Consider the following 26,558-nt stretch of genomic DNA (forward strand, 5'->3'; position numbering starts at 1 on the left):
TGCATCCTTTCACAATTTCATTTAAACAGCATTTCAAAACACCGTTCTTAAACTTAAAAAGTCGCGTTTATGATTGTCATTTCTCCAGAATCACAGTTCCTGGAGGAAAACATGACCATGGTGATCGTGATCACACAATCAGTTTTAAATGATATGTTTTGGTACATGTTTCTGATGTGAATGAGAATCTGCGCATAAATGCAGGCACATACATGTAGTTTTAATAATGGCCAACAAGTAACACATCCATAGTTCTTGAATAAAGTACTATCGATACTCCTCTAATTTGTCTTCATAACAAATGTTAATGGATCAGACTAACGAGAGCATGAGCTATATAATGAGGTGAGATCGCCGAGCCAGTAGCGCAAATGAAACCGTATCTGTAACTGAGGTTTCTTATGTCTTGATATTCATTATCCTCACCATGATGGAAACTCTATGGCTATGCCAAGTAAGTAAACAAAATAGTACCTAAAATATTGTTTTAAGTTTTAATAAAATCACAATAAAGACGTCCATAACAACACTCTGAAAAAAAAAACTCTCAGAAAAATGGTGCTCCCAATTAGTCACTTGCGAAGCCAGCTGCAGATTGTGATTTCGTCTCTGAAAAATTAAGCTTAAACAACACTCCTAGAACCATGTTTGCGATCGGCGTTCTGAAATAGCGTTTCAAAACGGTGATTCTGTCTTCGTAATGGAAGCATTCAAACCCAGCCAAATTTGTATGGAGTTACTTACAGGCCCTGTCGATTAGATCGGCCCTTAATTTTAACATTTTGACATGCGCTATCAGTGAAACGCATCAGCTCCCCTTTATAGAACTTGTTATAATAACAAATTTTCAATAACAGTTATAAGCTACTGAAATCCTTCAATCTGATTGGCTGATTGTAGACTTGTTATAGACTTTGTGCATCTGTTATTATGACAGGTCTTTATGAAACAGGACCCTGATGTGTTCGACATTAACAATGTTCAAGGAAAGGTGGATCATGCTTATCATCTGTGCAAATTTGAATAGAAAGGAACATGTGATTGATATCGTTATTTTGATAATTAACATTGAATAACCACAACCTTGTAACACCCACTTTCATGTTCCCAGCAATGCACACCCTCAACATAAGTTCTAAAGTACATGCTTTGTATTCCTAATTCAGTTTTGTAAACATAAATAGTTTTATAAACTCAGCCCCTGGCCTGAGGGGTTGGGAGGATAGAATTTGTTGGGGAATTCCTGGGCCCCGTCTTACAAAGAGTTACGATTGATCCGATCAATCCTAACTCTATGGAAATCCATCAGTGTCATAATTTTTTCTATGAAAAATTTGCACAATGTCCTTTGTATGCAAAGAGAAGCGCAGTAAATTATCAAGAAAACAATGAATGCATGAATGTATATCATAGCTAGAAAATATTCTGAACAAACATGCATATTAGATGTTGATGTTGCTGGTCGTCCATAGTTGCAATTGATCGGATCAATTGTAACTCTTTGTAAGACGGGGCCCAGGAACTTATATACAAAGAGTTTTTTCATCCAATGAACCACAACTATGGAAAGCCAGCAACGTCAACATCTAAACTGCATGTTTGTTCAAAATGTTTTATTAGTATATTGTATACTCATGCATTCATTACTATCTTAACAATTCAATGTGCTCCTCTTTGTTTACAAAAGGACATAGTGCAAATTTCCTGTTGGAAAAATTATGACAATTATGGATTCCCATAGTTGAGGTTGATTGGACAACTCATAGTTAGACGTGATTTTGCTGCATCTAAAGTATCTGGGTATCATTTGTTTTAGAATTTGTTAGGAGGATTCCTCATAAATCAAAATATACACTCTTTTATCTACACTCATATCTAAATAGGATATGAAAGTAATGAAAATTCATTGGGAATTAATTTTATATTGATATAATTTTTAAAGGAAATGAGTAAAGGCCTTGTTTTTGTTCACGCATTGAATTGAAATATCATTTCCGTAAATAGTAAACGTCGTAATCAGTATGACTTCTTAGAAAAAGTGGATTCAAGTGCAGTATATTAATGGGATATGGGATAGCTGTGTAGAGGTAATCTGTATTTGCTGGTAGTGTAGTAAGTTTAATTTAGTCTAGTGTGCTTTCCTTGTACATATTCTGCTTATCCATAGAACTATATCGTGCTTTTAGAATGATATTGGAACTCATGTAAATACTGATAACTGTAGGGGTGATAAATGATTCAAAATCAAATTAAGATAAGTTTTAAGCAATTATATTAATGCACCCTGCAAAATTTGATGAAATTCTGGTTGTATGTTTACTAACATGTATCTTATAGTATATTTTATTTTAATTTTTTTCTTAATTTTATTTTTTTATTTATTTATTTATTCATTTATTTGTTTATTTTATTTCATTTTATTTTTTATTTATTTATTCTATTTGTTTAATTATTCATTTATTGATTCACTTATTTGTTTATTTCATTTTATTATTTATTTATTTATTTTCATTTTGTTTTATTTCATTTCATTTTATTTATCGATTTTTTTTTTTTGGGGGGGTTATACATGTATATACAGTACTGAAATTCTTATATGATGGTGCAATGGTAAAAACTATAAACCCTCATCTCCACTCCCCTCTGTATCTGATGAATGGTTATATTGTTTATGATGCACTGCAGTTCAAATGATAATACATGTGCAAGCACCGTGGTCCTGCATTAATTCTTAAATATCAACACCTTAATTACTTTAATGTTTTGACTATAGAATCATATATCGCTATATGGTTATATTTCAACATTTTACTCATGTGATATCAATACATTCTATAAATACGATTTTACTTATAGTTCATCAATAAATCTTTCATCTTGGTCCCATAACACAAAGGTTAGTGATGAATTGTACGCTTGATTTTCCCAATTAATGATACATTGTAGTCGATGTAATCATATAAAAATGTTCTAGGATGATTGCTAAGCTTTGTGTTACGGCCCTTGGTCTTTCAATCACCGAAAAATAACCACAAACTAGAGACCTTCAATTATTTCTATGAAATTTACTGTTTAGGAAGAGGGACTGGCTCTGAATATATGTGGTATGTTTTTGTCTTTGTAGGCTAATCAGAGGAATGACCCAGTTTCCGCTCTCAAGAAACAGCTCCAGGAGAAAGAACAGGCTCTCCACAATGGTGAGAATATTGTACTTCTAAGATAAGCATATCATTGTTTAAAAAAAAAAACAGTTAAAAAAAAACCCTTTATTGGCACCACTTCACTTTGAAATATGAGAAGAAAAAAATGCTCGATCACCCACTCATATCTGTTAGCATCTTCTCTTTCTCTCCAATAAATATTATAATTATGTTATGGTGGGGGAGACCTAGTCTGCAGGCACAGACCCTGATTGAAACTTTGATCAACAGATGTGTCTCCATGCGAAGACTAGCACATACAAAACTTGCTGTTTCAGAGGGCCTTCAGTACACAAGGCATGAGTAGGCTGCAATTCAGACCCTTTACTCGAGTGAAGGGTTTGCACAGCAGACTAGGGGAGACCAGTCTTTAAAAAGCAATTGGTCTATGCTGGCTCCCCCCATATTAATTTTTTCCTTCCTGTTATATCTTTTGTTCTTTGTGCCTTTATTTGTGGATTGATATATAGATCTTCTAAGTTTGAATTATTTGTTATGTTTTTTATGGGAATTTGAATGTATGTATGTATGTGGGTCTTGTACTACTGTAGTTGAAAAAATGTATGGTATTATATTTAAAAGTTTATTTAGTTTACCATGTGTTGTACCTTATTCAAATGCACAAGATGCTGTCTGGCATGTTTCAATAATTTCTGCAAAATTATCAGCTGTATGATTCTAAATAGGAGTCCTCTCTTTAAGAAGCAGCAGCGATGCATGGCAGCTTTAATCTGGCTCGTTTTTTGGAGGTCGGTCTGTTAAGCTGACATTTTTGTGGCATTAAAGAAATCAGGAGAATAATGCAGACACAGTTGTTTTGCCATGCATAGGGGCAATCTTTGCTGATGACCTTCGTACCCCAAGTCTTTTAATCTAGTAGCTGACCATTTGAAGCTCATGAGTGTCTTGCAAGCAAATCAGCTGTCCTCTGTGAAAATGAGCAGTTCTCTTCAATTTTCATTAATTTCAAAGAGATTTTGTGTTTACTTCTGAATGTACATTATTTGTTTTATTTTTTATATGTATAGTTTAATATGCCTTTTGTTCTTGCTGTTGTAAAGAGGATGGGCTTAAGTCAACATATGAAATTACTCCATTGTCTTTAGAGATCGTGCAGTTCTGCATGTAATCAGTTATGAAATGCTAAAAACATACGAGAAGAGACTAAATCTTATTTCTATCATACAAAAAGGTAATTTGTTTTTTATGGCAAAGTTTGAAAAGTGACGAGTGAAGACTTTCTTTTTCTGGGGGGGGGGGGGGTGCTATTTTCAAATTTCTCTTGATTGTAATAACCTTAAGCCTTTGCCAAACATAACGTCTCAAAGTACAGCTGCATTTCTCAGTGTTTAGACAACATCTGGATTACTTTACATTTCAAAAGAAAAACAATTGTCAATAGTTTTGCAGGCAATCTCTGATGTAATTATTTGCCTATCATGAAGTGAATTTATGCAACTTTTGAGGCCAAAAAAAAAATCAAATTTTTTAAAAAGAAAGAATTGAGTGGTGAACAGCTTTTTCATACCCATGTGACACGTCCCACCCCTAAAAAAGAAAAAAAAGAGAATCATTTGTCAAATACTTTGTTTTATCTATCCTAGTTTTTCACTATCTCAGAACATTGATTGTGTATAATGATCAAAATATGTATATGTAGAGGTGTTGCGGCTCAGTGGATAATTTCACGGACTTTGAACCACAAGGTCCAGGGTTCAATCCCACCGCAGCACTAGTGTCCTTTGGCAAGGCGTACATTTGCCACTCTCCACCCGGGTGTAGTAAATAGGTACCCAATAGGAAGGAATTCCTGAATGCTTGAGCGTCCGATCAGGGTTGCCATGCTAAAGCCAGGGTAATAGTGTGCAGTGCTTGGAATCATTTGTATCAAGCGCTTTATAAATGTTGCGTAATATTATGTTTTTTTTTCAGAGATGCTTCTTGCCCAGGCTGCCTCCCAGAAGGTGAAGGAATTACGTCATGAGTTGAACCACCAGAAGGAGCATTCAGGCAGCGTAGAGACGCAGTTTAAGATGAAGCTTGAGAGCCAAGCTCGTGAGATTGAAGCCTTCCATGTCCGTATGCAACAGGTAATAACACAGACTCTTGATTGTATGTTTACCGTGAGATAGATCATAGATATGACATTGAGATATCTAGTGTGATCTTGATGAAAATCAGCATGCATGATGACACCCATGCTGTAATCTATGAAATTATCTACTTGATTATTGAAAATTAATTCAAATTTGTTTGTAATTGACTAATTATGCTAATTTATATGTGAAATTAGAATTCTGCTATGAATCTGTAAATGAAGTTCCTATACTCATATTTTAGGGGGCTATTCTCTCTAGAGGATTATTCTTGAGTGGCAATGTTAAAAGATTTTCTTATGTACTTCTTAGTTTTTGACATCTTGTTCACTGTTTTTACGATGGAAATCTTTGGCAACACTATTCTGGTCATAAACAATATGAAATCTTGATTTTAATAAAGAAAGTAAAAATAATGATCCATTCATGAAATGTATGAAATCATGTATTTTAACAAGTTATATTCTGAGATGCATATTCAAAATCCTGCTTATTCTTCATCTTTGTAACCTCATACCTGCACGAAGAACTTTCCCCATAGGCACACAGTAGACGGATTCCCTGCACGCTGATTGGCTGATCGCGCGACCCTCTTCCCTTCCTCGCCCAGCGCTGTGTGTGAGAATCTTTACACCGCGCGATCGGCTGACTCACGGAGCACAACACTCTGTCGGGTAAAGATGCCAGCGTGTAGATTTCGGGCGCATGTTCGGATGATATCGGCACTTCGGCAGGCAGTGTCCGAAGTCTAAGCAAAACATGTGGTTTTCATCGGGTTACGCAAGGCCGAAGGTCGCTTGCATAAATTGTATTTGCATAGAGTACAGTGCACAGCGTATTTATAATGTACATGTATACTTGTCTGTACTGTCTACTGAATTCTGCGTTGCCCCCGCGATAGATGAATTTCCTGGTAGACTGCCTTATGATTAGATGCTCGGCGCAGACTTCATAAATTAACTTTGTTTTTTAATAGAATCATTTGATGTTATAAAAGAGTGTATTTGTAGGATGTTTGAACCCTGAAAGGCAGTACATTACTACATTTTATTAGAGCATATTATAAGTTGTATTTTCTGTGTGCTTACGAGAATTCATGTACTTGTGACACTTTGTCTGGAGTGTGGGAGTGCTTCTAGACTAGCATGAGTCTACCCAGTTGTATGGACAGGTTGTGCGTCCGGACGATCAATTTTAGAAAGTCATTTGGAAAAATTTACAAGCGAAGTTTCATCAATTTTTAGTACAAGATATTAGGAAATATTATGGAGAACAAGATGATTACAACCATTGAATTCATACTTTTAGTGTAATGCAAAGACAAAAAAGAAGGCTTCAAAAATATAGTGTCCGGACGCCCGACCCCCCCCCCCCCCCATCCTACAACTACGAGAGTGAGAACGAATGTGACGTGATTGTGTGTTATAATTTTCATATTCTATTTGACTTAATTGTTGGTTTATAATTCAATTATTTTTTATTAACTATTTGACAATTTTCTGTTTTGCTGGACAATATCATTATAAGAGTTTGAGTATTCAATATCTTTGTATTATGCATTTCTACTCGAGCTAAGGTGTTTCATCAACTTTCAGACAGGAATCTTAGAAATCAATTTTAACAGAAAATATTTTTTTATCTAAAATTGATTTTACATGAGATATCAAAGTGATTGTTTTCAGAAAGGTGGTTTAATCAACGATCTAAAATGGGATTATTTAAAATTCACAATAGTCATATAAAATATATTTTCTATATTAAAAAATTATTTTCATTGTCAATATCATATTGAGATTGATGAAACACATGTAATTACAATGACTGAAATGTTTTAACATTATTACAGCTAGTATTATTGTTCTACTGAACAATTCAATAAAGATATTGAGCTATTAACTTTTTGTTTATTTCGTTCATGTTCACGAAAATATTATACTTTTGCATTTTATTGGAAAATGAAATACTCTCCCTCCCCATACCCTCTCCCCCAATTCCCTCAGTCCTAAACGTTGTTTACAATAAATGGTTATCATTTAATACCAATATAGGGTTTTTGGTGGTTTTTCCTCACTCCGATGTGCTGAGAAAATAGAAATTCCAAAAAAAGGGGTAGACTCCGATCTCCCTGGTCTAATCATGGACTAATTATCTGGATGCCGATGGTAATGTAATTTTCTTACCCATTTTGAAACATGGTGCATAATAATGGAATGTTTATATTAGATGACAAGAATATATCTGACCTCTATTATATCAAAGTGCAAACAATATTTTATGTAATAGCTTTCAGGCTTTAACATGTCACAGCCACGGCAATGGTGACATTTCATGAAATAATTGTGAATGTATTTATGAAGATATCGTCAGTACCTAACAATGTAAATAAGATACCATATATGTAACCGTATGTTATCTATGGTGATTGGGAAATCTATACCTTGGATCGGGAGGGGTACGTGATTCAACAGATTCCAATAGAAGTTCACATTCAACAATCTGACAAGACTTCATGAAGCATATTTCTGATGGAATTGAACAATTCATCGAAAGATATAGATATCAAGTTAATTGATTTGTCTGAACGTTTAGGAGCATGTATTTCGTCTGTTCACCCCTATCTCTACACGAGTTGATACTATTTTTATTTGAATATCGTTGGAAATTTCGATGCATTGTTCAATTTCAATTGTCTTTATATATTTTATATCTGAATAACGCTTCAAAAATAGTTATCTTTACAACGGCATCGGCCTAGTTTGTAAGAGTTTATTTATGAAATGATAGTTGGAATGTGAACGAGAACACTCGGCCCTAAAGCCGATGGCACGTGATCGAATTAATTAGTATTGCTTGAAAATGGTGTTTCCCGAATTCCCGTCATTGGGTGAAATCCTCTTCTGTAACTTTAAAACTGCACTTCTATGGAAACTTACTGAATCACTCACCTCTCCCCAGTACAAGAAAACATTTCCAAAATCGCCCAAATTAAGATGTAAAGATTAATCAACCATCATCGTAATCAGCAGTGACAACATTCGCTTCGAACACCCCCCCCCCAAACACACACACATGATCTCAATTCTCAACATCCCCTCTTCATTTATGGACCACTTTCTCTTTTGCTCGATCGCTCTTTGCGACCATCCTACCCCCCCCCCCCCCTCTCGCACACTACACGCTGATGCAGAGTAGCAACAGTAGCTCCATGAGTGTGGTATGCAAAAAAAATTAGGCCTGTCGAACTATTTTCATAACATTTAGAATCGTATTTAAAAAAAAATTGTGAGGTACATGTATGCATTATGAAAACATTCGTGATCATGGGTGAACAAATGAAAGAACAATAAAAATCACTGGCGGATCCGGGGGGGGGGGGGCACAGCCGGCCCGTGCGCCCCCCCCCCCACCATTGAGAGGCACAAGTAAAATTTGTAATTTAAAAATGGTGTTAAAAACAGAAGCGTGCCCCCCCCCCTTTAGAAAGTGAAGACCAAATCCCCTTAATTATTTTTGGTTGAAACCCTTAAAAAAAATCCTGGATCCGCCCCTGAAACAAATGAAAATAATTATAATTCATATTAAAAACGAAATAATTAAATACGAATTATAAACTTTAACAGAAAGCTATTAATTATGAAAGTTATATTAATTTTATCCGAAATTGAAAAACATTCAATTTATAAAGAGAAGTTTGGGACCCTGTCTAATGAATTATTAATTATTTGGAAGCCTCGGAACAATTGATCTTGGGATCTCACGGACCGAGGGGCTATGTCCTTATACCTCGGTCACATTATTTTGCTCTACGGCGGCCATACGGCGAGTCGAAAACAGTCGTTTTAATATTGTTTTTGTACCAGCTACATATTGGTGGTTTATCCATGTATAAAAATGAATAAAAATGCTGTTTTCGACTCGCCGTGCGGCAAATGTGACCGAGGTACGAGTCTGTCATAGACATGAAAAACAATGGTTGACAGACAGAACCAAAACACGCATTCAGAAAATTAAATCACAATTTCAAAAGATGTAGAAAGTATGGGGTAAATTTATTGATCAATATGTGAATAAATCTGGCTTTAAGTAATTTCGTTGGACTTTATATCAATCCTTTCCAGTTTTCCATTAAAAGATGTTCTTTAAATGTTGACGTCCTTAGTATAGTAGTCACATTTGCTCTACGGCGGTCGTACGGCGAGTCGAAAACGGCCGTTTTATTCATTTTTATTCAAACCATGTATATGTACACTGGTACAAAATAATGTTAAACTGCTGTTTTCGACTTGCCGTACGGCCGCCGTAGGGGAAATGTGACTGGGGTATTAGAGTGACATATAAAAATAATAAAGTTGATGCAGTTGCAAATTGTTAAATCTTTATTAAAAGAAATCATGATATAGGGGTTGGCTTACTCTTTACAGTTTGGCTTTAATTTATTTTTGATGATTTTCATTATACTTTTCATGAACAGTGTTTTACATGTATTCCGTGAAAGTGAATGTCATTCCAGAATTCCATGTTTTTTGTATAATTCATACTGAACTGGAAAATCTTATTGAAGGCAAATTTAATGCATAAGAATTTATTGAGCATATATATATATATATATATATATATATATATATATATATATATATATATATATATAATTCATATTTATATGTTAAGAATAATTCAAACAATGCTGTTTACTGTGTGAATCCCATAGTAGTTTAAACAGTTTAAACAAGTGTTCAAAATCTTAAACAACCATGCTTTATTTATTGATGATTAAATATTAGAGTTTAAACTTTGTTGTTTATAAAGTTCTTAAACACTTGTTTAAATGTTTAAACTACTATGCAATTCACATATTAAACATTGTTTGAATTATTTTCAACAGTGAAACAACATAATACATAAATTAATTACAAATAAATCACAAGAACATTATGACCATATATACATAATAGCATTTTTACAGTGCATCATTGTTGACAGATAATGGTTTTCGATCCTTCTCAGCATCATATTCATAATTTTTAAAGATTATTCACTTCTTCAATTTTAAGTAAAAATAAAGTTGAAAGATTATCTCATATAAAAATAAAATTGTTTTTATATCCGAATATCGTCGTCTTGATTTAGTGATCCCCAAATCCTTCACCTTCTTGAGCAGTTGTAAAATGCGATATGAACTTGTAGCTCTCGACCTTTGTCCTTTGGGTCTTGTGAAATACAGTCTTTCAATCAGTGTCAGTCATCTTCGGATTATGCTGTAGATTATACAATGAAAATAGACCATAGTTTGAACTTTTGAGTTTGATTTATTGCTGTCATAATTGGTAATTCAAAGATAAAAAAAAATTGATAAGAAAAAGAACAGGGCAGGAAAATATTTGATTTTTGCAAAAAAAAATACTGAAGGAAAAGAAATCAAAATCAATCTCCATCCATATCAATTTGGTACACATCCGCACTTCAGTGATTATAATTTGCATTATTTTTCAATTTAATTTCCTGTATTTCTGTAGGGTCTATAATTATTGATATTATCATAGAGCTATAGCTCTATGATATTATCATGTCTCAACAATTCCATTGATTGTCCCTGGCTTTACCGAAAGAAAAAAAATCAGTGTCCAGTTTTAAAAGTAAAATCAGTATCACGAAAGTCCCAACAAATAAAATGCCCAAACTTATATTCCTAAAACACTAGGATATTCGCCATGCCATAAATAGAAAGAGAGCTTCAATTTCAGAGGCATACAAACAACAGGTGCAGCTGCCATTCATTACATTCACGCCCCAAGGCCGCATGGCCGAGCTCCACACGCATTCCACGGCCCTTCACGAACACCCGAGCGAAGCCCGATCACAACGCAACGCTCGCCATGCTTAAAATACACCAATGCGGGCTAGCACAAACACCACCGCAAAACAGTCCACAAAATCAACATCGGTGTAGACGGTTTTCCGTATGTCGCTTTGTACCCATACATGTCGCTAACATACACTTTGCACACATTGATACACAGTAAACAACGAACACAGTCATGCGATTTTCACTACTCGACGGTAAATATCTTCAAAAATATGACTTACCAAATGACGAGAAGTCCGCAAAATATCATCAGATTTTCCAAGGTAATGTAGCTACACCGTATGAAGAAAATGAGATTTTCAACTCGAAATCTTGAAGGAAATACGTCGTGTTTAGTATGAGGTTGATCGGTGGTTCGCAGAGAAACTTCTCGCACTACATAGGTTTTGTATTATGGGAAAATATGCAAATGAGAGCCAAAACACCCAATGAGATCACAGCTCAAGATTTGTGAATGAAACATGACGTCACGCACTACGCTGGCGATCGAACGAGCGTATCGCGCATGCGCGGGTTTCCTGTACAATTCTTCTTTGTGACCTGGGCATCACCAAGTGAGACTTAGAAGGACAAAAGCCATGAAAAGTCTTGACGAGAGCTGTCGTGTTACAGATGTCTCACGAAAAATACCTTTTAGGGGTTGAAGAAAAAACTTAACATTATTGGGTGTAGAGTGATTTCTATGATTTAATCTATGATGATGTTAATATTTGTCTTGCAGAGCCATGATTCCCACACCCATGACACCCAAGCCCTTCAAGCTCGTATCAAGCAGCTCCAGACTGTATTAGATGATTCTAAGGTAGACGTAGTGAATCAGCTCAGAGAAGAGAACAACAGACTCAAGACTGAAGCAGGACATGCTGCTCAACAGTAAGTATCTCAACTTTTTAGAGGTCATCACAGATATTTGATCAAACAGCTCCAGACTGTATTAGATGAATTTAAGGAAGATGTAGTCAATCAGCAAAGAGAGGAGAACAGTAGACTCAACAGTTAATATCTTTATTTCTTAGAGATCATCTTTTATTTGGGCAATATAGGTGCTAACTCGTGGAATAGTTCTTGTATACCGTTCTGAGCCATGCGATATTACTCTTGTCTTGCATCAATGGCTTTTTTTGTAGGAAGGAGCAGCTGATGGGTCAGGAGCTGGCCCGTCTGTAGACTGAACTTCAGAAGGTACAGTGTCAACTGACATCTACAGTATTGCACTCATCTATGATTCAGGCAATATTGTCTCTAACTCGTGGAATATTTCTGATATCCCATTCTAAGCCATGCAATATAATGCTTATATTGTATCACATGTTTTTTTCTTATGTAGGAAGGAGCAGCTAATGGGTCAGGAGCTGGCCCGTCTTCAGACGGAGCTTCAGAAGGTCCAGAGTAAACTCACATCTACAGAGGACTTGATGAGGCAGGGAGAGGAGCATCGTAGAACACTGGAAACACAGAATAACCAGTTCAAACAACAGAGGAGTAGTGAACAGGTGCGTGTTACTTCACTCTTGAGATAGGTTTTGTGTGGTCAAGTGGTTAGAGCATTGGACGCGTGACCGTTAGCTTGTGGGTTTGAATCCCTGCATGGCCATTATCTCCACTTTAACCCCAAAAGGACCTAGAATAATTTGTTTCCTATAAGGTCAGCCACTAACTATGACTTAGTAACTTAAAATTATATACCAGCTTGACGTTGATGCTGCGGAAAGCTGCTTTGCTTAGTTCCTACTGGCATTACTTCATGCTGAAATATGGATTGCATTTAATGTCTTGAGATGGAGATTATAGACCAATTCGGTTTTGGTGTTCTGTTTCATGTTGATTTTTGTTTTGCCTGCGTATGAGAGTGAAACTATAGGAGCTGCTTTTCTGATGGGGGCATCATCAACATTTAACCAATGTTGAATTTTTAAAAAAGTCAGAAATTCAAAAGTATTTAGACCTTTTTCACGAAACTTGGACATAAGGGTAATCCAAGTATCACTGATCATCTGGCATGAGTTGCAGGGCATATGATCAAGGTCAAAGGTCATTTAGGTTCTGTGAATGTTAATAGATTATGTAGTGGTAAGTATTCATCTTGAGAGGGATGTTGAATTATGAAGAGCTAGAGACACATATATCACATTTTGGATTTTGTTGAAAGAAGTTTCAGATGCAAGAAGTTATTTCAAATACTGGTAATATTTAAAACCCTATTAAAGTTCTATTGGTAATCTTATAAGAATAGTCAGAAGTTACTTGCATGATATAAAGATATGTTTCCGGGCCCCGTAACATTAAGCTTAGCGATTGATCGTTTGGCTTATTTCTACGATTGATTGCATTGATTATTGTGTATGATCAGTCGTAAAAATGAGGATTATGATTAATCTTTATTTTATGGGGCCCTGGATATGATACATTGGCCCGTATTCTGAAGTCGGGCTTAACTTAAACTCAGGTTTAAAGTTGTGGTTTAAGTATGAATAGCCAAGTGTTACATAAATCACTAACAGTAGAGATATCATATTTCAGTTCATTTGGCTCTAAAATAATTCATAATTGTCTAGGAAGTATAAACTGATGATTGTCTTTACCATGGATGAATCAAGAAAGAGCACATTAAACATAAGAAACATACAACTTAATAAATTTTTTTACACTTTTGGCTTCCCATTATTTTAGCACAGAGTTTGACCATGGTCTAAGTTAAACCAGACTTCAGAATACGGGCCATTATGTATCGATATCATTACTTTTCATTGATTCAGCGTGAGAGTGAAGCAGCCGTCTCAAAGAGGTTGGCTGAAGTCGGCGAGGAGCTGAGGAAGGCCGAGGCTCGTAACCAATCCCTTGCCCAAGCCATGGAGGCCGCTAATGGAGAGACGGAGAAGTTCAAGGGTCAAGTCACCGAGTTACGTCGTCTGGATGGAGATAGGAACAACACACTTCAGGCAATACAGGCAAAATTGAAGGTAAGTCATGTTAGATAACGCAGTATCAGAAACTGATGCATATGAGTATATGTTATTTAGTTTATGTCAAATATATATAAAGGTAAATGTACGTTTCCAAATATCAGAGCAAAAGATTGCCCTCCTTAAAGCAGCAGTGGTGTAACTGATTAATTTTCGTTAATCAGTGGATGTGTCCAAATTGCCTTTACACGTTTGACATTTAAACAAGAGAATATAATATGAATAAAATAAGTATTTTTCAGTAGATGAAAAAAAAAATTCCTGTTGACTTACAAGTTGCTCGAGATGTAGTATCTAAGAATTACCGATCATTATAACCCCAGTTATCATATTCACTCGTTCTTGCCCGCATTCTCCATTCCCTTGGGAGTATTCCAGACGGTCACTGTCTGGAGCATTCGCATTACTGGGCAAATACTGGACTTTTGATTTGTTCGGGTGTCCACTTTAATAGCGTTTTTAGAAAGAGAAACTCAACGTTTATATCTACGTATTCTTGTAGGAATCTGAATGCCAATGTCAGAACCTGGAAGGTAAAGTAAGGACTGTGGAGAGTCAATTAGCAGAGAAGGAACAACAGAAAACTCAGGCTGTACAAGAAGTAGAGGTAAGACATAATACATCAAAGCATTAATAAAAGTATTCTAGTGTTGCACAATACTTACAGTTGTTTATTTAAAGGACAAGTCCACCCCAACAAAAAGTTGATTTGAATAAAAAGAGAAAAATCCAACAAGCATAAAACTGTTAATTTCATCAAAATCGGATGTAAAATAAGAAAGTTATGACATTTTAAAGTTTCGCTTAATTTCACAAAACAGTTCTATGCACATCCTGGCTGGTATGCAAATGAGGAGACTATGACGTCATCCACTCACTATTTCTTTTGCATTTTATTATATGAAATATGAAATATTCTAATTTTCTCCTCATTGTCAAGTGATACAACGGTTAATTCCTCCCTCAACATGTGGAATTAGGATTGTTTTATACCATATGGTTCAGTCAAGTTGGTCCTTATTGTCAAATCTATAAAAAATGAAATATTGTATAATGATGATGATGATGATGATGGGTTCTTGTATAGCGCCGGTATCCGCCTCAGCTGGGCGCTCATGGCGCTTGCTCAAAAATAGGAAATATCTCACAAATTTCAATGTCTTTAAACAGTGCTTAGGATCATCATTCAGTTCAAGTACTGTCCTAGTAATGCTACAATTGAGTTATTCTTGCAATAATGTTGGACTGGGGAACAGAAAAGTCTTCAGGTAAGACTCAAAAGTTGATTGGGTCTCTGCTCTCCTGATAAATTGAGGAAGGCTATTCCACAGCTTTGGTCCAGAGATGTAGAAGGCTCTGTCACCCCAAGTTGTGTGGCTGAGAGATTCTGTCAGCAATGCTTGATCTGCTGATCTGAGACTGCGTGTTGGTCTATGCTGAGATAAGAGCTCTGATATGTAGGGTGGAGATTTATCGTTAAGCGCTTTAAATACGAGGACCCCAAGTTTATAGGCTATTCTCTGGTTGACAGGCAGCCAATGTAGGTCACGCAGAATTGGAGTAATATGGACTCTCTTTCTTTGAAGGGACACAAGACGTGCGGCCATGTTCTGCAGACGCTGAAGTCTGTGCAGTTGATGTTGAGTCAAACCAGTCAAAATTGAGTTGCAAATGTCCAGTCGGGTTGTTACAAAGGCATGAACAAGGAGTTCAGCAACTTTTTTAGTTACATGCTTGCGGATCCTTCCAAGATTACGGATAGAGATACAGGCAGCCTTGGAAGTGCCTGTGACATGCTGCTCCATTGTAAGTGAGGAATCAAACACTACTCCAAGGTTTCTCACTTGATCAGAAGGCTTGATTAAAGAGTTGCCAATTCTTAGATGGTTTATTGTAACTTTGGCTCGTTGTTGACGAGATCCCACAACAAGGAATTCCGTCTTGTCCTTATTCATCTTAAGATAGTTATTAGACAGCCATTGCTGGAGGTCAGCTACACAGGATTCAATGCGCTGAAGTCCTAAATTGACCTCAGTTTGAGATGAGTTGACGGTACAGTAAATCTGTGTATCATCTGCATATCGGTGATACTGGAGTCCGTGCCTCTTGATGATGTGAGATATGGGCGAAGTGTACATGCTGAACAACTGCGGGCCGAGGACAGAGCCTTGAGGAACACCATACTTCAGCGTTGATGAGTCGGACCTGGCACCGTCAACGGAAACATAGCTCGTCGAAACCACTGTAGTGCGACTCCGCTGATTCCATATAGGTCACTAAGTCGATGGAGAAGAATATCATGGTCGACAGTGTCGAACGCTGCTGAAAGATCCAGTAGGACTAGAAGCGATATCTTCTTTTGATCCATGCCGGAAAGTAGATCATTCTGGACTCTGAGGATTGCTGTCTCGACACTATGATTGGCACGATAGGCAGACTGGAATGTATCATGGAGAGAATTATCTGTGATGTAGGAACTCAACTGGTTCATCACGACGCGCTCCAGTGTCTTGCTCAAGAAGCTGAGGTTGGAGATCGGGCGATAGTTGCTCATGTTCTCTGGATCGAGTTTTGACTTCTTCAGCACTGGATTAACTTGTGCAACTTTCAGAACTTCTGGGACTTCTCCAGATTGTAAAGAGGTATTAATGATTGATGTCACAATAGGGATCACAGTAGAAGAACAGGATTTGAGCAACAGAGTTGGGATAGGATCCAGATCACATGATTTTGGTGGTGAAGATAATACAATGCGTCGTACCTCATCCTCTGTTACCTCTTCGAAAACCGACAAGTTACTAGGTGATGACAATATTCCAGCAGAAGGAAGGCTTAGGTCATCAGCAATCTGGCATCCTTGGCGGATGTTTGAGATCTTTCAAACATCAAGTATAATTCAAACAATAAAAAACAAAAGAAATAGTGAGTGATGGACATCATCGACTGACTAACCTAGTTGTGCATATCACTGTTTTGTGAAAAATAAGCGAAACTTTAAATTGTCATAACCCTCTTATTTTACATCAGATTTTGATGAAATTTTTAGCACTATGCTAGTTTGATTTATTCAAGTCAGCATTTTTCTGGGGTGGACTTGACCTTTAAACGTTGAGGGAAATGATAATTCCATCTTACTGTGCGACCTTGTAGTTGTGATTGTTTTCATGATTTGGTTATTTAATGAGAATGTGAATATGAAATTAGAATCCTTGAATAATACATTGTAACTGGGGTGTTATACCTTGTATCTCAAAATTACAGAAAATTGAGGGCAGCTTAGAAAAAAACAATTATAGAGTTATGAGATTAAGGAGCTACGTTCGTTTTTCGAGAAAGAGTTGTCGACGGAAATTGGGAGACTGTTTAAACAACAAGAGGTTGCCACCATTGTCATATATATTTCTAAAATGCATTTTTTTTCTTAGCTGCCTGCCATATTTTTTTATTTTTTTTAGAAACACAGTTTTAGCACCCTTTTGACGATATTATGATGAAATTTTAAAGGCACTTCATATGGGTTTTTACATTTCATTTGCATCTTATATTGAAGAGATTAATGTGCTGGATTGCCATTTTTAGTGTGTAGTCATAAATTGAAGATGAACATATTCAAGAATATGATTCATCATAGTCATTGATCCCTTTAATTATTAATGTTGATTGATATTTTGTTTTCCTTTCTCTCATTAGAATCTGAAGAAGGAAAAAGATTCCCTCCAGGAAATGTTAAGGACCCAAGAAAAGAGGTCAGAAGCTGAAGGTCAAGAAGCTCCGCCCCCTGCCAACGGCGATGTAACTCAGACAGACTCCGCCCCCAAAGAGCCTTCTATCCTCCTCAAGGAGCACAATAATTTGTAAAGAACCATTCTTAGTTTCCTTTTTTTTTCTTTTTTTGAGGGGGGGGGGTGGGGTTGATGGGTGTTTTTTTTATGTTGTATAGATTCTTCATTTTCAAATTTGATAGTTACTAGATAAATGCCTTAATGTTTATCTTGCTTTGTGTGCATTTGTTCTGCCCTGATCAGCGATTTTAATTTAAAGATATTTTTTACCTCTATTTACTTGCCAATCAGCACAATCACCTTAATGTCATCATGGTCAGGTCTGAGTAATAGATAGAATCCATGTTATACACAAACAAGGTTCAAAACATCATATTCAGGTCTAAGCATAAGATTGGAAAGAATTTTAAATGAAAATTTAAAATTTTGTGCTTTTCTGTGGAGTAATTTTTTCTATCTCTGATTTTGTTCCATGTGTAATATTGATGGTAAGTCACTTGAATGTGGCACTGCATTATTTTTTTTCTGAAGATTTCTTCCCTTTTTTTATCAAGATGCTTACTTCACACTGTATTGATGGCATTTCTATCTGTCTTAAGAATACAAGTCAGTGACAGCACTGGCGGATCCAGGGGGGGGGGGGGGCACATCCGGCCCATGCTCCCCCCCTTTTGAGAGGCATAATAAAAATTTTGTAATGTAAATTTGCTATTCTAAGACAAGTGTGCCCCCCCTTTTGAAAGTGAGGACCCTTTTTTGGAAGGGGGGGTTGTCAAATTTTCCATGTACGAAATGACCTGAAATTTCAAGTGAAAACTTTTTTTTTTTGGGGGGGGTCAAATTTCTTTTGGAAAATGTGCCCCCCCCCCTTTTTGAAAATCTTGGATCTGCCCGAGTCAGTGATATTCATGACTGTTTTATCTTTGGTATGTATACACCATGCAGGTTAGCAGATAAGACGAAAGCAATAGAGGGATTAGAGCAGGAGTTGAATTCAAGTAAATCCGAGCTTACACAACTGCAGTCATTGATTGAGCAGCAGAAACAGAGGAATAATGTAAGTCAATGAATGGACCTTTGCACTTACCCACAACCCCCTAGCCAAGTCTTGTTTGCTTTCAACTGATATCTAATCTCCTGTCAATCCCTCTTTCTATCCCATTGCGTCAAGGCAAGGATTTAGAACTGTCTTGTCTTGTCTTGTTTGGGTATGTTTGAATATATATGATCAGAGCTGATGAGAATAGAATCTGTAATCTGATTAACTGAAGTAGGAGGGTGGGGGTAGTTTGGGTGAACTTTCCTCGTTCATGGAATGCACTTTACCGTGGAAAAGTAGAATATGAATACAAAATTTGTAAATGGGAAATTTGTAAACACCCATTTATGAAAATTGAAACATGCTAAATTTCTGCTGTGGACTCAACCAGATATGAAGTTATATTCTTTAATTACCCAATAATCAGCAAATTTATCATTTTTTGTAAAAAGAGGATTATTCATGCAAAAGTAGGATTATGAAGATTTATTACCAACAACATCTGATCTAACAGCTTTTTGTCGACTAAAATATTAATGGCTTTATATATTTGAAATTACATGTACATATTTGAAATTCATAAAGAATATACCCACATGAAATACTTATCATGTATGGTTATTAATCTTAATTACTATTTATAGACCTCACTTTTCAAAACAGTTTCTCATTTCAATTAAGATTTTGTAACAACCTCCTCCCCTTGTCATGTATGTTCCTGCATTATCCCATGTTTGTTGATAATCCAAACCAGGGCCCCCTTTTCATAAAACTCGCTTTCAATATCAAATCATAGAATCCTATCACGAATCTGCTATTTAGCCAATCAAATGGCATGATTCTAGTAGCTTATAACAGCTACCTATGACTTGTCATTGATTGATAACAGGTTTAATGGAACAGGGCCCTGTGTTTTCTTCTTGCTCAACTAAAACAAACGCTTGATTAACCTGTACATTCTCTCAATCCTGTATGTGAACATGCTTATTCCTCCCCTTCCAAATGTCATCCAGCCCAACTGTGCTTAGTCTCATTTTAGAAGTGTGTGTTGATGCAAGAGGCCTTTGTCGTCTTTTGAAATGATATATGTAGCCTGAGTGAAGTCACCAGTTATTCATTTTGATGAGAGAGATAGAGAAATAAAAATCTTTCAAAGTATTTTAGAAGAGCTTTTCTTCTGTGATATATAGAGTTTCTGACTTATATTATCGGTTCTGCTTACCATATTCATATTTCATCTAATATTTTAACTCGCACTACCATTTTACAGTGTAGTTCTGTCGAACATAACCAACGTCATCGTGACGTCAACAATTAATCGTACATTTATTTCCTTTCTGTTATTCATCATGTCCCATCATGTGGGTTCACAAACAGTATGTCTAAATATTACAGTAGCAAAAGCAGATGCATTCTTGAGACAAGTTTGTTTCAATTCGTTTGGAGTGGCTTCGTCCTCCTAAGTTACGTTGTGTTGTGAACTGTTTCTGTGTAAACCAGAACCTACGGGAGAAAAATCGGAAACTAATGGAGGTGGTGTCGGCAGCTGAGCAATCTAGGGCAGAAAATGCTGGACAGACAGCTAAGACATTAAAGGTACTGCAACAAATCTTTCAAATTCAGATATCCAAACGGTTGTCTGTTTGTCTTGATCATTGATATGGGATTATTACACCCTGTGAAAATTTGCATCAGTACAAAATTTATGGTATACTAGTGAGCTGTGGCATTTGTCTGAATGTGCCCTATTTATTTGTACTGCTGTCAGCCACAAGGTGGCATGTAAAAAGTAATTCCGTGTATCAAATCCTTTGGAAATCTGATCCTCAGATCACAACCTCTTAATTCCTATTACATGATATCATTGTAACCTGGCATTTATCATGAGTGTATATGTTTCATTCTCTATGTATCTATGTCTTGTTTCTTATTATTTTCTTTGAATATATGAAATATATATCTAGCATGTAAAGAAGTCTTGTTATTTACTGCAACATAGCCCCCAAAACACTAACAATTTCTATTGCTCTACTGATGCATTCATTAATATGTTTTTAATGTGTTTAAATGACATGCTTTATGAACTGATCCTATTTTCTTATGCTCACTCTCTTGTCATGCCTAACATTAAAAAAAAAGAAAAAAAAGATGAAAAATAGGTTGCTTAGAATAGTCCATTGCATCTGTATATATATATTTCCTGTCCAACATCACTGCTTTAGACACAGTTATATACCTAACTAAATGATTCAATTAGTGGTTGTTTATGAAAGATAGAACGAGTGCATATGTACTTTACTGTAGATACTCTTTACACCTGTTTGTAATCTCAATTGTTATTATTTTTTTGCTTTATTCAAAGCTTCTTCTGTTTTGCATTGCTTCTTTTGTAAACTTATTGAGCCTTCCCCTAATAACTCACAAAGTATTTCAGCAAATGTCTTGTGCCAATTGTTAGATCTTATGCATTGACGGGCCGACATCTTGCATGCTAAGCTAAGTGATCTGCAACTGGCACATCTCTGACAACTCAATTTTCGCACATTCCCATATCCTCTGAGGGAGGGCGCTATGAGATAATGATGTCATATGCATAAGGTCTATGGTATCAAGAGAGAGAGGTTAACAATTCATCAATAAAGAGTCAGTTGGTTTTGCTTATTTATATGAGTTGTGATTTTCTATGATGATATCTACTCATATCTGGTACTTCATTACTAATTTTAAATAAATGTACTCGTAGCACTAATACTGTGAATGTATAATATGTTGTATTCACTAATATTATTTACATTTAATACATGAATAAATTTATCCTTGCATATTCTAACATTACATGCAATAATTAGAAATGAGACATGGTATGAGCCACCTGTGCTTAAGATTTGCCCTTGAAATGTAGTTACATAGGGGTGACAATTTGAAAAGCCTTTTTTGATACAAAGAGAGAGTGCATTTTTGTCTCACCTGCATAGCAGAGTGAGACTATAGGCGCCGCTTTTCCGACGGCGGCGGCGTCGGCGTCAACACCAAATCTTAACCTAAGGTTAAGTTTTTGAAATGACAGCATAACTTAAAATGTATATGGACCTAGTTCATGAAACTTGGCCATAAGGTTAACCAAGTATTACTGTCCATCCTGCTTGAGTTTCACATCACATGACCAAGGTCAAAGGTCATTTAGGGTCAATGAACTAGACCAGGGGTTCTCAAACTTTTTCTTTGAAGGGCCAGATGAGACTCCAAGTAAACCTGAAAGGGCCAGGGTGAAGTGGATACTTAGAAGAAAAAAAATTGTACCTATTGTACCTATACATACCTGGTATTGGTGAGACAGATAATGTCTTGAAGCATCAATATTTTTTGTAGTCAAAGTAGATTGAATAATAGAGCATGTCTGTTGTAGACTCTAACAAGAATGTCAGTCTCTCAGTCATGCACTTTCAATATGGGAAACGTGACAGTCTGTCAGCAACAAGTTGCTTGAACCTTGGCACAAAAAGGTTTAATTGCCAGACGAAGGCACTGGTGCAAATGTTCACTGGTCAAGCAGGGGCCGCCGAAGCGGGGGGGGGGGGGGGGGGGGGGCTTCAGCCCCCCCACTTTTTTTTCCAAAACCATGTACAAAAACGTGAAAATGACCATATGATTGTAATTTTTGCATGGCCAACCCCCCTCCACTTTGAATACCGTTCCGCGGCCTCTGTCCGCAAGGTACTTTGGTATAAGTTAGTTCTTTAACTTTCGCATCTGTATGTAGATCCAAACATGGTGAGAACAGCGCTGGTCATCTAATAAGAAAGTAGATCGAACAGACAGAAAAGACTCCACAAAACTTTACTTAAGTCAAATTTATTTGACTGTCATTACTTTTATTACGGTTAGGTCTACATGGATACACAATGTAATCATTTCATATTGTGATTAAAAAAACCCAACAGAGTCTCGCGGGCTGGATTGAGAAGCTCTGCGGGCCGGATCCGGCCCGCGGGCCGTAGTTTGAGAACCCCTGAACTAGACCATGTTGGGGGAATCAACATCAAAATCTTAACCTAAGGTTAAGTTTTTGAAATGTCATCATAACTTAGAAAATATATGAACCTAGTTCATGAAACTTGGGCATAAGGTTAATCAAGTATTACTGAACATCCTGCATGAGTTTCACGTCACATGACCAAGGTCAAAGGTCATTTAGGGTCAATGAACTTTGGCCAAATTGGGGGTATCTGTTGAACTACCATCATAACTTTGAAAGTTTATGGATCTGATTCATGAAACTTGGACATAAGAGTAATCAAGTATCACTGAACATCCTGTGCAAGTTTCGCGTCACATGATCAAGGTCAAAGGTCATGTCAGGTCATTGAACTTTGGCCATTTTAGAGGTAATTATTAGATTGCTGTCATTACTTTCAAATTTTATAGAAATAGTGTATAAAATGTGGATATAGGGGTAATCAAGTTTCACTGACAAGTTTTAGGTCACATGATCAAGGTCAAATGTCAATGAACGTAGTATTGTTTCCTTATATGAATGGTGTTTTTTGTGAATAATTATTTGATAGTAGTTTTCAAAGTCAGCACTGCTGCTATATTGAATCGCGTGATGCAGGTGAGACCGCCAGAGGCATTCCACTTGTATAATTATCTTCTTTTTTTTTTACAAAGATATATGGAGCTTAAGAGACAATAATATATTTTGCAAGAAATCACTGCATCCATAAAAAGTTGTCAAGAAATGTCTGCTTTTAAGATTATGATGTTAATCAGATAACGATGAATATTGCCATAGAAGTGTCACTTATTTCGAAATTGATGAATGATTTTGTTATTGAAAAGCATGGATGTGTAATCATATATGTGATGCATGTTTGCATTGTTTTGTTGATTTTGGGGGTTTTCTGTTTTCTCCAAAGTTAATGAGAATTCGTCAGTTGAGTGTAAATATTGTTTTTGCATTCCAAACAATTATAAATAAATTGATCTGCATCAAAGTATGACAACAGTTAATTGACAAAGTACATAAAGTAAAAAATCTGTTCAAAATATATTATGCATGCTTGTGTGAATGTATTATGATTTTCCTGTGAACTTTTTCTGATATGTTTGATTTTGATTTAATATAATTTAATGAGCCATTGTTTCATCCATCTTTAGAAAAATTTGAATGGCAAAGCTTCAGGATAATAATTGTGATATATTACTTCTTAAATTGTGCAAGGTCATTCTTTTTTCCATCTTTGCTTATATAGTTTATCCAAGGCCTTTATTCATATAAGATATCGAATATGAAATGGTCTTATGAAGAAAAAATGAATTAATCAGTACTCTACATTTGTGTTAGCTTACATTTAAATTTTCTATGAACATTTAAAATAATAATGATGATAATAATAATACAAGGTATTTGTATAGCGCATGTATCCACCTTGTTAAATGCTCTCCTATATTAATTACCCTGGCTAAGCTAGGCTACTGATTTTGGTACCCAATCAACTCATCCAGCAATAAGAATTATTCATAATTATGAAGTATTATGTTGAGAAAGATTTTAAAACTTTTATTACAATATTTATCAATTTAGTCATATTCTCTGTACATGACTTTAATCTGGTTGTATGTGTTGTAAATGGTTAATGTTAAATCGTAAATCATTACAATGCATAAGGCCCCAGTGTTAATAGAAAGAGTTAAGAAACCCTAATTGCAATACATTCGGGCATTTATTATTCCTTTATTTTTGCTATTCCTCATTGCTATCGCATATTGCATCTAACTTCAATACTAATAATCACGCTGATTTAAGCTGACCTAAACCCTCCATTTTTTGTTTAAACATTTACATGACCTGCCAATCCTTCTGATTTAATTAGAATTTGGAGACTTCCTTCTCTTGAGAATGAAACATCCTTAGTGAAGTCCTATTTTCCCAGGAAGGTAATCCATTTTCCCTAAATGGCAGAGGTGGAAGGGGGGGGGGGGGTGCATTTAATGTCATTATGGTAAGACTGTATAGGGGGAAAACATTCACCGGTCTGGTTTGATCTTTTTATCATTTGGTACAGGATGAAATTCAAACTGCCGTAGTGAAAGAACAGAGTACTGTGAAGACAGTGCTAGAGAGGTTATTCCCTACTGTAACATTAGAACCATCACAGGTAAGTTGGTATCATATTCATGTTGCAACCTCACCAATTTAATTTGAATATCCTCATCCCTTTTTTTCCATGTTCGATGGGTGTAAGAGTTCAGCTTTTTTTTCCAGCTTATTTTCAGCTTTTTGTGAACTTATTTTTTTACAAAAGTGTAGGGGATTTTTTTTCAATTTTAACTATGTTCATTTGTGGTCATTGACAACCCTGATGCGAGGAAGGAAATTTCATATTCACAATGGTACAACCAAGGAGTATTACTGGATGGATTAAAAACAAACTTGTTTCTAATGCTGGGTCGTCTTTTTGTAGGTCCTGGGGACCGTTTCTTAAAGCTGTTCGTAAGTTTAGAATGACTGGTGAACCTTTCTTAAGCGCTTAACCATCGCCAATGAATATACCATTTAACACAAGAAAGGATCACCAGTCTTTCTTAAAGTCGCTCTTAACATACAAACAGCTGTATGAATCACCCACCCGATGGTGTAACTCATGACCCAGTATCCCAATGAAAAAAAATCAACACAAATCTAAACTGGATTAAGAACTGAAACTGGACATTGGATTACTGCCCAGGATTTCTCAATTTTTTTGCTGGAATTTATCGACCCTTAACGCAATTACTTTGTGAAATCCTATTTGGTTGCTGTCAAATATATTTGTTTACACATATATGTCATTAGGAATGATAATATTGCAATCAATTAAAGGAGAATGAAACTCTTGGAGCAAGTTAGCTTTTGTGAAAGCAGAAAAATCAAAGACTAAGATCAACAAAACTTTGAGTAAAATAGGACTAGCAATAAAAGAGTTATGAGCATTTGAATGTCGAGATCACTAATGCTATGGAGATCCTCCCATTGGCAATGCGACCAAGATCTGTGATGTCACACACGTACAACTCTCCCATTCGGACACTGAAAATATACCCCAAAACATCTCTTTTTGCTCATTCTAATCATATGACAAACGATTCAGCAATGATATAATGTTGTGAAACCTCTGTACTTGTCATCTCATAAAGAAAACACCTAACCTTGTGATAGACTCTATAAAAAATGAGAATATAAGTGAAATAAGTACTAAAGTAATGAGGGAGTTGTACGTGTGTGATATCACAGATCTTGGTCGCATTGCCGATGTGAGGATCTACATGGCACTAGTGATCTCAATATTCAAATGCTCATAACTTTCTTATTATTCATTCAATCTTCCTCAAACTTTCAACAATATGTTTCTTTGATTTTTCTCTTTGATATGGATTCAGCTAGTTTCAAGGGTTTCATTCTCCTTTAACATGATTCAAGATTCAGGATGTATTTATTCAATTATTTCAGCTCGAAGGCTGAATTGCCATTGAATTAACGGTGAAGAAGACTAAGCTATATTCAAGCTAAGTTTATTTTGTACTTGAAGGTAAATAGTTTTTGTAAGTTTTATGACAGGGCAGGTTTGATGCATGA

General features: G+C 35.9%; 1 protein-coding gene across 50 annotated transcripts in view; it reads left to right on the top strand.

Annotated features, from left to right (window-relative positions):
• The window catches only part of LOC129264179 (ribosome-binding protein 1-like), a 65,205-nt gene that overhangs the window by 16,531 nt on the left and 22,116 nt on the right, over positions 1-26,558 (top strand). For 26 of the 50 annotated variants that reach the window (XM_064102776.1, XM_064102777.1, XM_064102783.1 and 23 more), the window contains exons 6-15: positions 3,125-3,197; positions 5,133-5,290; positions 11,881-12,032; positions 12,487-12,652; positions 13,916-14,119; positions 14,625-14,729; positions 17,813-17,976; positions 18,850-18,961; positions 20,444-20,539; positions 25,009-25,101. In XM_064102776.1, coding sequence (XP_063958846.1) covers positions 3,125-3,197; positions 5,133-5,290; positions 11,881-12,032; positions 12,487-12,652; positions 13,916-14,119; positions 14,625-14,729; positions 17,813-17,976; positions 18,850-18,961; positions 20,444-20,539; positions 25,009-25,101 — 1,323 coding nt within the window. The remainder of the gene's footprint in view (positions 1-3,124; positions 3,198-5,132; positions 5,291-11,880; positions 12,033-12,486; positions 12,653-13,915; positions 14,120-14,624; positions 14,730-17,812; positions 17,977-18,849; positions 18,962-20,443; positions 20,540-25,008; positions 25,102-26,558) is intronic. The other 24 variants (XM_064102822.1, XM_064102814.1, XM_064102818.1 and 21 more) reach the window with 1 other exon arrangement.

The sequence above is a fragment of the Lytechinus pictus genome, chromosome 7 (genome assembly GCF_037042905.1).
Source record: "Lytechinus pictus isolate F3 Inbred chromosome 7, Lp3.0, whole genome shotgun sequence".
NCBI classification, from domain to species: Eukaryota; Metazoa; Echinodermata; class Echinoidea; order Temnopleuroida; family Toxopneustidae; genus Lytechinus; species Lytechinus pictus.